At 39.3% G+C, this 13,213-nt stretch overlaps 1 protein-coding gene across 1 annotated transcript; it reads right to left on the bottom strand.

Annotated features, from left to right (window-relative positions):
* Positions 1-7,035: 7,035 nt before the first annotated feature.
* ODC1 (ornithine decarboxylase 1) lies at positions 7,036-12,887 on the bottom strand. Its single transcript, XM_063314529.1, has 10 exons — positions 12,740-12,887; positions 12,464-12,637; positions 12,202-12,374; positions 11,780-11,914; positions 11,604-11,685; positions 11,232-11,315; positions 10,208-10,370; positions 9,274-9,383; positions 8,022-8,236; positions 7,036-7,520 (listed from the first exon to the last, which is right to left on the bottom strand). Exons 1-10 carry the CDS (start codon positions 12,839-12,841, stop codon positions 7,379-7,381), a joined length of 1,380 nt encoding a protein of 459 aa, XP_063170599.1. The 5' UTR covers positions 12,842-12,887; the 3' UTR covers positions 7,036-7,378.
* Positions 12,888-13,213: the final 326 nt, after the last annotated feature.

The raw sequence follows: 13,213 nt of genomic DNA on the forward strand, positions 1-13,213 counted from the left end.
ACTGCTCTACTTCAGCTTCTTCAGCATCTGTGGTTGGGGCGTATATTTGGATCACTATGATGTTAGATGTCTTGCCCTGAATTCGAATTGAGATCATTCTATCGTTTTTTGGATTGTATCCAAGCACTGCTTTAGCCACTTGACTATTAATTATGAAGGCTACTCCATTTCCTCTGTGGTCCTCTTGTCCACAGTAGTAGATCTGGTGGTCATCTGATGTGAAGTGGCCCATTCCAGTCCATTTCAGTTCACTGACGTCCAAAATGTCTATCTTTAATCTTGACATCTCACCAAGAACCACATCCAATTTGCCCTGGCTCATAGATCTTACATTCCAGGTTCCAATGGTGTGTTGATCCTTAGAACATCGGATTTGACATTCACCACCAGCACCGTCGGCCGCTAGCCGTCCTTCCGGCTTCGAGCTAGCTGCGTCATCACGTCTGGGGCTAGTTGAACTCATCCTCTGTTCCTCCCCAGTAGCATTTTGACCATCTTCCGACCTGGGGGTCTCATCTTCCGATGGTATACCGACATATCTCTGGTTGTACTGATCCATTTAGTTTTCACGGCAAGACTACTGGGGTGGGTTGCCATTACCTTCCCCAGGGATCGCATTTAGTCTGACCTCTCTGTCATGACCTTCCCGTCTTGGGTGGCCCTTCACGGTTTAGCTCATGGCATCATTGAGGTGCTCAAGCTCCAGCACCACGACAAGGTAACGATCCTTTGCTGAAGTAAAATTCTATACAAACTATAAATAATACATTAAATGTAGATACAAATAGAAGGTAAAAATATAAAATGCAATAAAATCCAGGTGGCAGTAAGGTTCTACTTCAGACTGTGAATATATAAGGGGCCGTTCTAAGGCACTAGCCATCCCCAAGAATGACTATTTCCCTCCCCGCCCCAGGCATGCTTGCAAAACCAGGTCTTCAGTTTTTTACAAAAGTCTAGGAGAGAGGGGGCTTGCCTCAACTCCAGGGGAAGATTGTTCCAGAGGGTGGGAGCTAGTGCAGAGAAGGCCTGCTTCCTGGACCCCACCAGGTGGAATTCTCTTACAGACAGGGTCCTTAACTTGCCCTCTCTGCATGACCGGTTGGAACAGGACGATGTTCTGGGGATGAGACGGTCCCTGAGGTTGCCTGGACCCATGCCATGTAGGGCTTTAAAGGTGATAACCAAAACCTTGAATTGGACCCGGAAGCAGACTGGCACCTAATGCAGCTTGCGCAGCAGAGGTGTTACATGTGCCCTTCCAGGGGCACTTAGAATTGCCCATGCAGCCGCATTCTGGAAGCTGTAGCTTCCGGATACTTTTCAAGGGTAGCCCCATGTAGAGAGCATTACAATAATCTCTATGGGAGATGACCAGGGCATGAGTGACTGTTCAAAGGGCCTCTTGATCCAGGAGAGGGTGTAACTGGTGCACAACATGAAGTTGAGCAAAGGCCCTCTTGGCCACGACTGCCACCTGCTCTTCGAGCAGGAGTCGTGAGTCCAGGAGGACCCCCAGATTCTGCATTCCGCACCGGGTCTGTCTGGGGCAGTGCAACCCCATCCAGAACTAAAGATGGTAAATTCCCAGATACCAAGGAGCCATTAATCCACAGCCACTCCATTTTACCAGGTTTCAGCTGAAGGAGCAGAGTTAGTACTGAACATTGTGGCACCCCACAAAGGAGGGGCCGTGGGCCAGGTCTCTCGCTCCCTATCAACACTGATTGGGACTGGCCCTGGAGGAAGGAGGTAAACCAGCACAGAACTACGCCACCCAACTCCCTGAGTTGCCCCAAAAGAATACCATGGTCAATGGTATCTAAAGCAGCTGAGAGGTCAAGAAGACCAAGGATGGATGCACCACCCCCATCCTGCTCCCGCCAGAGATCATCCATAAGTGTGACCAATGCTGTTTCTGTCCCATATCCAGGCCTGAAACCTGACTGGAAGGGATCTAGATAATCCGTTTCATCCAGAATCCTCTGGAGCTGCAACACCACCACTTTTTCAACCACCTTCCCCAAAAAGGGGAGGTGGGAGACTGGACAAAAATTGTCCAGTACAGTAGGGTCCAGCAATGGTTTCTTGAGGAAGGGGCGCACCAATGCTTCCTTAAAGGCAGCCGGAAACACTCCCTCTCTCAAGGATGTATTTACCATCATCGGGACCCAACTACACGTCACCTCCCGAGCTGTCTTCACCAGCCAGAAGGGGCATGGATCTAGTTGGCAAGTGGTGGTATTTACAGTCCGGAGGATCCTGTCCACTTCCTCAGGCCCAACAGGATCAAACTGTTCCCAGATAACTGGGTAAGTACGTTCCCTGGGCATCTCCACAGCCCATGTCTTACGCTTGGAGTCCAACTTGGAACAAATCCAAGGGATTTTATCCTGCAGATGCCCAGAAAACTCCTGAGCACAGCCCTGTAGGTGGATTTCTGAACCACCTTTCCCCAAAAGGGATCGGGTGATCTTGAACAGGGCCACCAGGCAGAATTCTGCAGATGCAATAAGAGTGGAGAAATACTGACATTTTGCCACTCTTACTGCCACAAGGTAGGTCTTAACAGCGGCTCTAGCTTGTGTTCAGTTCGGTCGATTTAATATAAATCTTAAGGGCTTTGAATTGATTGATTGATTGATTATGTGTCATCAAGTTGTTTTTGACTAATAGCAACCACAGATAGATTTTCTCCAGGAGGATCTGTCTCCAACCTGGTCCTTCAAGGGCTTCCAACAGTGCACCCATCACCACTGTCACTGAGTCCATCCTCCTTGCTGCTAGTTGGCCTCTTCTTCTCCTTCCTTCTATCATTTCCAGCATTACAGACTCCTCATGAGAACCATGGATTAGGCCCAGGAACAAAATGGAATTGAAGGCAATTGCTGCAAACTGTGGCTTTTAAAATCCACACTAACAAAAGAATTGGCAGCAGCATTTTGTAATAGCAGCAGTTTCCAGACACACCCTCTAAATTGGAACACCCGCAAGTTAGAACTTTTGGCATGTCCCAGCTGTCTAAGCAGGCTGTGTTTAAGAAATATAGGGCCATTACTGATCCTTGCCAGAAACAATCCTTGAAATAATTTTGAGATGCCAATTAGTCATCTGTGCATAATTATTGGATGTGTACTCCATCCCTTTCTTTTTTCTAGAAGAAAAGTGGGTGAATGAAGTGGGTGGAATGTCCATGGATCTGGGCTGCAAAAATCCTGATGCCCACTAGACATATGAAGTGGTTTTATGCTGCCACACAGTGGTCATTTAGATTTTTGCAATCCAAATCCAATAGTCCTAGTAGTAGCAATTCACAGGAGCTTGTGTGTTAATAAATGCATTAGTTATTATCCCAGGTTTCCCAGGTTTGGCTTTCACACAGCACACACAGCCCAGGGTTTATTTAATTAACCCAATCAACTGGACCATGAAAATATGCTCAACTATAAGCTAGCCAAACGATATACTAAGCCACAAGGTACCAATTACATTTCAGTGGAAAGTGCAGTGCAAATCAAAGTTGCTTCTTTTGCTCTCCTTCCTTTTAAATAAATCCTAGTACTTGTTTTCTTATTTTTGGTTAAGTTACCCTTTCTCTTTTTTCAAAAATATGGAAACTGGAGGCGCAGTGCCATATTTTGATTGCAAGGCATCCTTCCTCTCTACTTACAATATGGACCCAACTCCAATTATTCCTTTCCTGACTAACTCTGCCCCTGTAGGGACAGTGGGGGTCTTGGGGAGGGGGTTTGTGTGTTTTATTGAATCTATAGAACCTGTTTAAATACTTGCAGTTTAGGCAATGCTATTCCTTGAGCCATTAAAACAAAAACAAAATCTATGTTAGGTAGGCTCTGTTATGCTAAGTAACAACAATATACTTCTGACCAGTTCTTCGTGCCCATGCCCATGTGCAGGCAGGGATCTTTCAAGTGGTTTGGGATAAGCAACTCAACTTCTGACTTCTAGAAGTCCACAGAAGACCATCTACAGGTAGTCCCCACTTACCAAAGGTAACTGGGACTGGGAACTCCATCACTAAGTGACACGGTTGTAAAGCACAATGTCATGTGACCACACTGACTTACAACGGCAGTTCCAGCAGTCCCAGTTGCCATCAGTAGGCAAATCCCCAGTATCCCGCTGGCAGTGATGGTTACAAATGGCAATCATATAACCACGGGATGCTGCAACATCGTAATTGCAAGCTGGTCACCAAACACCCAAATCACAATCACGTGACCACAGGGACCTTTCAACAGCTGCAACTACAGGGATCAGTCATAAGTCCCTCTCGCTCAGGGCCGTTGTAACTTCAAACAGTCACTGAATACATGGTTGTTAAACAATGACTACCTCTAGTGACAGGATGATGTCACTGGAAAGAAGGTGGCTGATATTTGTCAGCTTTGAGAGGGATTTAAGGGTGGGGATGTAAATGGAAGACCACCCCAAATCCCCCTCAAAGCTGACAAATGTCAGCCTCCTTCTTTCCAGTGACATCATCCTGTCACTAGAGTTAGTCCTTGTTGAAGCTGAAGTCCACTCAACTTCCACACCCTGCCCTCGACAGTCTGATCGCACACTGCCACATTGGACCACGCAGCTTTATCCTGTTAGGTGACCAGTGTTAAATGATGTGCAATCTTACTCTTGCAGATTACTTTTGAAAGCCAATGTTTTTTTTTTAAGTTCCTATTGAATATTATAAAAATATCCTAATGTGTTTAATGGTGTGTTACATTTAATGTATTAGTTTTGTTACTGTTATTTTAAACTTGAAAAATTGAAATAAGTAGGACTCTCCTTCTAAGCTAATTCCAATTCTCTTGCCCATCCCCTGTAAGTTGCATCTTTTTAATAATGCAACAGTGGATTGCTAGAGACAGGAGAGGCCTTGTGGGGCCTCTTCTTACCTGGAAATAAAGGATGTGGTAATTAGTTCAAGATCTGAAACTAGTGCAAACTCATTAATCCATAGGAGAAAAATGCTTCTAATTAATTCAGTGAAAGCTCTTGGTTGTTAGTCCTCCATCCCTTGAAAAATATAAGTTGTTTAGGAAAAGCAAGCTTTGCTACAGCCAAAAGTTGGAAGAGGCAAGCCATCTTTAGTTAAAGCTGCTTCCTTTAACTAAATCACCATTCTAGCTAAATAGCCTTGTGAAAGATACAGAAAATTAAATTGCAAATCAACAATATGGAGTCCTTGGTGCTCTCTGAGCCTTGTTGTTTTCTTGCAGACGTTTCATTGCCAGACTAGGCAACATCTTCAGTGCACCGAAGATGTTGCCTAGTCTGGCATTGAAACGTCTGCAAGAAAAAAACAAGGCTCAGAGAGCACCAAGGACTCCACAGTTCAACCCTGAGCTACAAGTATTTGTTTTGATTGGAATCAACAATATTTTTAAATTATTAGAGGTGCTGCAGTAAGAGTCTCTCTGATAAATACAAGTGCAAAAGATGAAGAAATATAGGAAAGCGTTCATTTCTTTGTAAATAAATCTAAGTATTCTCTAGCGCTGAAGATTTCGTGCCATTTTAGCATTTCTACAGCAATCAAAATTGTGAAAGCAATTGTTGACCTTTGTGTGCTCAACCACCCCTACTCTAGAGGAACAGTTGGGATAACTAGATAAGCAGCCAAAGGAGTACATTAACCATAACTATGCAGAGTACTTATTTCTTTTTTACACCATGGGGATAGAACAACCTGAGATCCTCTAAATGTTCCATCAGAGCACTTAAAAAGTTGAATTCTAATTTTTAACAGCAAACTCCATTGATTTTATAAGCTATCTCTAAAGATATTGCAAACAGCAAACTAAAGATATTGAAAGCTCTCTTACCCTTTAAATTCTTTCCGTCATTTGCCAAAATTCATTAATCATTTCAGATTTCAGAGGTACAATCCTGTTGAAAGACAGGCTTTCTATTCATGTCAAAGCAGAGTAGAGTAAGTGCTGCTGAATAGTTGAACCAAAGAGGTTGTTTCTGTAACACAGACCATTAAAGTGTCCCGTGGGCTTTTCACTGTTATTTTCTACAGCCTTGGAATAAGGCCTATTAATGAAACTGCTATGTCACATGAGACTTTTATCTCTGGGAATCTCTGTGCTTGCCTGAAGATGGCAGAAGAGAGTTTTGCACACACACATAGTAGTGTGTGTGTGTGTGCGTGTCTGTATACACACACACACACACACACACATATGGATATAAATTTAGGTAACTGTTCTTGATAACTTAGCAATTCCAGTTGTAATGGGAAAAGGGAAAAGCACTTTTGTAAAAACTGGCATTATGTAGACTTACGATTTTTGCATGAGATTGAAGAAATCCAAGTTTAGAGTCCCTATTATGCAGTTTATGTCTTGGCTTGGGAGGGAAAAAGTATCTAGGCCCCTGAACTCTCAGAGCTAGGCCAGTTTTGGATAACTAGTTGCATAAAATACAGAGCCTGTATCCAAATTGTAATATTTTGGATTCCATAGAACTTATAGCTCCTGTTTTATACATGCAGTGTTTTAAAACACTAATAAGATTATAAAGCTGAGTGACAAAGTTGTGATATTTAATAGTTGTTGCATCAGTGAAATATAAATGGGATTAGTAACCATGGATACCTTCAATACTGAGAGGCCAGAGCATACCCTGAATGCAAAGAAATGCAATCACAAAAGCCATAGTGAAGATAAAATATTAATCAACTGTTTCTATGTACGGATTACATATAAGCTCTTGCTGGACTGCAGTCTGACACATGTATACTATGCTTAATGAAGTGGATTCCTAGATAACTGTAAATTAAGATTGTGCAAATCATTCTGGATTTGCTTTGCTAAGATGACCCTCAAAGCAGCTGTCCCATAGTTTCAAGGAGCAGATCCAGAAAAGGTGATTTGTGTATATTGTAGTTTTCAGCTTAATGCAACATATAGTCAGTATGACAGTACTTTATATAGAAGTATCACTCCTAAAAAAGTGACAACTGAGGATCTTAACATTTATTCAGTCCCGTTCACAAATAGAAAGGAATTGCTGTTCTATTATTTTAATAGACTTTATTGTAAAACAATTAGGTCACAATAATATACGCAGACCATTCTGCCAAGTATGCAAGCTACAAATGCTTGCTTGACAGTCAAGGATCAGTTTTAGTAGCATACTTGAGAAGTGAATAGAAATCCATATAAAACAATATTCAGTTTCCATAGGAACACACAGATAAATGTGACCTTCCCTTCTACTTATCTATCTTGTTACATTTACACATACCCTAGGCTTTCCAAACATTTAAAAATTCTAGCAAGAATTAAGTTAATGGTCCCCAAAGTCCTAAAAAAATTCATCCCTAAACCTGCATATTAGCTAACAGTATCTATACGTTAATGCTTGCTGAAGCACAAGCTGTTGGATGGTGTTCAATTCCACTTTCCCAGGCACAAGACAGTGGCAAAGGGGTGTCCTGCTCCTCTACTTCTGCTTGAAGGCCTTGCTTCTTTATCTGTTCCATCAACTGCCTAATATGGGGAAGAAAAACAAAGAGTTCAGTAAAAATCTAAAAATCAGAATCAAATAAGATACAATAGTTTCTAAATATACAAATATATAAAGCTCCTATTTAAAGCATGAAAAGGTAGTGCAGATTCCAGCTGCTACACAAAGAAAAACGGAACTGTGATTCTTTTGAGTTCAATATTGCTCTGCCTATGTCATTCAGCTCTTCCAAGTCATCAGTTGCTCTTCATGCACAGGAAACCTTATTTTGCAAATCCTTGGTTTTTTTAAGTTGTGTGTGTGTGTCTCTCCCTCTCTTACACACATTCACTACACACAGAGAGATGAAGCTTGGTGAGAAATCAGTTCTAAACAACGGCACTATACTTTATAGAAAACCCAAATTATTTGTCCTCTCTAGCATTTTTTCAGATCAAGTTTACTCACAGCTCTTTCAAAAGAGATTAAAGAGATCCTCACTGCACTTTCTAGAGAATGAAAAGCATAATGGCAGTAGTACTAACCATGCTGTCCTTGACATTACATAGTGTATTGTTGGCCTCTGAAATCCATTGAAGGTAGAAGCAGCTGCCACAGTATAGGCTCCCATGTTTTCAAACAACATCCAATCCCCAACTTGCAGTTCTGGTAGGCCACAACGCTCAACAATACGATCGAGGCCATCACAAGTTGGTCCCCATATGCTACAGGAGTAGACCCTCTCATCCAGCTTAGGTCTCTGAAAAAAATTAAACATTTGATCGATTAGCGTAAAGATCAACACAAATAAAATATTGAAAGGGTGCTTTCGATATACAGATGTACAGAAACCAAGGAATAGCTGAACCAAAGAGAATTCATATTTGAATGGCAAGTAATATCTTTGCAGACTTGCCCAGCAAATGACATTTTCTAGTGATCATGACAGATAAAAGGTTTGATGTTATTAACTTCGATACTCAAGAACTACCCCAGGACAGCCAGACCCCCTCCTCAAGCTGTCTTCTAAATGGTAAGAAGATTTCACAGTAAGATTGAGGAAAACCAGCTGGTCACAGCCCAGTAATTTTAGATTATAAAATAGGAGCTGAAGAGCTCTGCTAGCTGGGAGAAGTGTACAGAGCATGTGAAGTGCATAATGGCCTGTATACTGTATGTAAAAGCTTCTCCATTCTACAGCTTACTAGTTTATCTGTTGCTTTTTGCCTGTTGTTTCTCTCCCTATCTTTTCCACACTAGGAAATATTTTGGGTATCAAGGAACCACAACACAACTTTGGCTAACTATATTATTACTAATTTAGGTAACCTCTTTGCTAACATTAGTTGGGAAAATCGTGTTGATCAATGATGTGTACCTCTAATTAGTTGTCCTGGAACTAAGAAATGGGTTAATGAAACAACTAATTCAGGATTTGATTCAATAAACTCTTCAAATTGTTCTACTGTATTGTTGACGTCTGTGTAATTATGCCCACAAGGGACAAAAACTCTGAGAGGGAAGAAAATAAGTTCTCCATGATTTGCCCCCTCCCAAGACAAGACATAAATAAAACTGTGCATAATATGGATTTTGAACTTTGCTTTTCTTGAATCATAGCATGCTAAAATAATAAATGTATATACAGTAATTACAGTTTTACAAGAGTGATTTCCCCTTTTCTTTTCCCAGAAGGGGAATACATTACTATTCAGTATCTGGAATTACTAAGCTGTCTGTCAACAATTACCTAAAGTTATATTCTTATACATGTTATATAAAATATATACCATGTACCTTTTGCAACACTGGCTTAACATGTGCATGATCGTACAAGATGCAATTAAATGATCCATATACTCCATCATTAACATAATACATAAGAGTTTTGTCATTCAGTTCTTCATCTATTTGGAAAGAAAAAAATAAAGTTTGTTACAGATAGAATTTCCAATTCTGAATATCCTGCCACATTTTCAATTACGAAGAAACTAAATCAAGAGAGGTACTAGATCAGCATTAATGTTAGCCTTTGCATACTTTCTCACATATGTAAAGTTTTACCATTCACACAGCAAAAAATAGCAGTAGGCCTGGATTATGGACAACTGCAAAATACCAAAATTATTAAAAACAGGGGGGAAAGGCAGAAAACAAATTGGGCCAACCACCCCTCGGTTTAACTTAGTAACAGAGAATACTAAAAAAGGTTGACGGGTCATTTCTTGGTTCGCATTGCAGTTTCTTTTAAGTAGAAATAAGAGCTCTTTACAGGGGAAGAGGGACAGCAATACCAAAATTATTATGTAGCTGTGTTTGCATACATCTCTGGGGGAAAAATCCTAAATAAGAGCAAAGAGTAAAGTTCCTTTTCAAGTGTAAAATTTAAAATATTTTTGTTAATGTGAATTTCACAGCAAACGTAATTCAACTGCTTTCATATTATAGACCAGAAGTTACAAAACTTAAGAAAACCCTGTGCAAGAGTAACCCACATGCTACACTTCGAATGACAACTGTGACCTATTGTCTAGATGTGATTCCAATGCAGCACAGAGTGAAGTGAAAGAATGCCCTGTACTAGCTCTCTGATATAAGTGATTGCTTTTCTCTCCACTCATACTGGCTCCCCAAAGTTTCAATGCAGTATTTATTTCCTTATGCCTTCCTTGCTATAAGATTTCTGATCATTCTGCCAGTTACAAAAAAATTCCAGGTTATTATTACATACCATCAGATCCAGTCTGTTCCTTTATTACAATTTTCTTTGCAATTATGTTAACAGCTAGTGTAAAAGCTGATGCAACATAGTATCTGCCTGGTTCAGCAATAATTTTCACTCCAGAATCAGAAGGAAAATACTTGTCCAAAGCTGGATTAATTACATTTGTTATCTTAAAAGAGAAACAGAGAAATTATAAATAATGAGTTCTTATATAAAAAGGTAGGAATGTTTTACTGTATGTTTACACTTTTTAACTAGCTTTCTCTAAAAAGGAGCTTTCTTCAATAAACTCTTATTCTAAGAGCTTGGAAAATAAGTATCAAACGATAGGATATATGGTGAAAAACAAATTGGAAGTTTGGATATGTTATAAGAAGTTTTATGTTCTTTTTTAGGGAAAAAGTACACTAGGAAAAGATTTATGCATGCTTAGAACAGAGGTTGAAACAATAATAGTTTACATGTCCATCCATTCAAGGCTTTTTTAAAGCTTTCTCATATTCAGTAATTTTCCAGATCCAGTTAGGTTTGTAAAATATTTTTTGTGCAACTGTTTCAGCTATACATGTTCTTTCATGTTAGATTGTTCAGATAAAGCCGTTTTCCCCATCTAAGTTTATCATCTCAATCCCTCACATATATTAACTCAGATTACTATTCTAGTACATTAAAATACCTGATTTAATCTAACCAATTCAAGGTTTCCAGTTTTATATTTAACAACAAAAATGTTACTCAAATATATGTAGACGATTCCTGGGAATACTTTTTCAAGGTACATAACTGGCTATACCACTGCTTTAACAATACAGGTATTCAAGATCATACAATAAAAATCCAGCATTTGACTTCCAGCATTTGACTTTATCATACAGCAAGTTTTTTTAGTTTTAAAGCTATGGTGTTAACACTGCATATGCTTGAAAAGAGAAGCAGAATCAAGATGGTATATAACAGAATTGTGAAAGTTTCTCTACTTGAATCAAAAGTAATAATTATGTGCATGTTATGTGGTTTAAAACAGTCATACCTCTTCAAACTTAAGCTTTACATCTTCAGAGCCAGGAAAGCCACCGCCAATATCAAGCAAATACATGTTGAAACCAAGTTCAGCCTAAAATGCAGAAACATTCATTTAATAACATTCCTACAGCACCAGTCAATTTCATTACATTTGTATATTAGTGATTACATGGGTATCAAAAGGACTTGTAAACTAAGCAATAATAAAAATAGCTGTTATAACAAGGAATTTAACTAATTCAAGTTACCAGTCTAATTGATTCATGAAGAATATTATTTTAATATTTTGTATTCTACATTTGAGGTAGAAACATTCCAAGAACTTGGTTAATGCTCAAATAGGTTAGTCCTCTATGACATGCTCTTAGATTGTACTTACACCCATATCAAAAACGCAACGCGCATCAGAAATAGCTTGCACAAAAGTCTCAGGATCTGTACATCCGCTTCCAACATGGAAACTTGGGGGGGGGGGAAAGGTAGAGTTTAGCCAATTTTTAAAATGAAGTTAACAGACAGAAACAGATGTCGTTTTCCAAAGTTTGTTTTACTCACCTAACTCCAATGATGTCTAGATCAAGTTCTTTTGCTCGCTCAAGCAACAACCTGCTGGTCTTTAGTGTGGCCCCAAATTTAACACTTAGACGACAAACTGCTTTTGAGTCATCTGTTGCAATTCGCAGGACCAGCCTAAAGAATATTTTAAAATCAATAGAGAAAAAAAGCTCAAAACTTAGGCATATCCATCTGTACTTTTCTTTACAACAATCCCCCATCCCCCCCATGCTTCAGGTACTTTAAGGAAAGTAGCAAATCTTTTTTTGCAAAACAAGATGCACCATTTCTTTTCACTAAAAACACTGTGCGAAACATTAACCATCCCCTCCCCCAAATTCACAAACTAGTAATTTTATCTGAGCTCTTTAGTAACCTATAAGCAACAAACAGAAAACTATTTGCTTGAAAAGGTATCTTACTTTGCTTTGGGGTGGGCTCTTGCAATTTTCATCAGCTCAACTTCACTATCAAAAGTCATCATCTGTACACCATTATTTGCAGCATGCTTAATTTGAGAGACTTGCTTGCATGGATTTGCATATATTATACGTTCTGGGGGCACTCCAGCACTTTGGACCAGTTGTATTTCAGTCTAGATGAGAATAATTAATTTCACACACACATACATAAAACCTCAGATTCAACAAACCAAAGTTAAATCATTTAAAGCTAGCCACTTACTTTACTGGCACAATCAAATCCTGCCCCAAGACTAGTGAGAGTCTTCACAATAGCAATGCTATCATTACATTTGACAGCATAGAATGGAAAAACTCTAGGAAGGGCTTTGAACCACCGCAAGTGTTTTTTCAGGATATCTCCAAGGTCAGCAACATAGAAAGCATCTTTATCATCCTAAGGGCACAGAAAAGATTCATAATCCAACATACAAGTGCCAACTACTGAATATTATAAATAGTTCAAAGCATTTTTTTTAGTGGTCATTAATATACTCACTGAAGAAGAAACTTCATTTATTTTTTGGTCTACAATATCCTTTGCAGTAAAGCCTTCCTCAAGGAAAGTAAAATTGAATTCTTCACCACTGAAGCTGTTCATCTTGCTCAATATTCAGTTAACACCACCAAATTGATTTTCAATAGAACTGTAAACATAAAAGATTTTTTTAATTCATTATCCAAATCAAGTGAAATATAAAATATAGGAACTTGCTAAGGCAACCTTTATAGTTCAACGAAGATGCAGTTTGACTCAACAAGAGACACCAGAATAATTTGGATGTAAAAATAGAATGCCAGTCACACAGTCTACCTGTGCTGATCACTAGAAATACCATATATATAGTCTGACAAGCACTTAGGCTGAAGGGGAAAAACTTGGTACAATTACTTCTAGAATCATACTAAGTTATCAGCAACACACAATAACCAAAAACAAAGTTATAAGATGGAATTAAGTAGCCAATTCTCT

Source organism: Candoia aspera, chromosome 1 (genome assembly GCF_035149785.1).
Source record: "Candoia aspera isolate rCanAsp1 chromosome 1, rCanAsp1.hap2, whole genome shotgun sequence".
NCBI lineage: Eukaryota > Metazoa > Chordata > Lepidosauria > Squamata > Boidae > Candoia > Candoia aspera.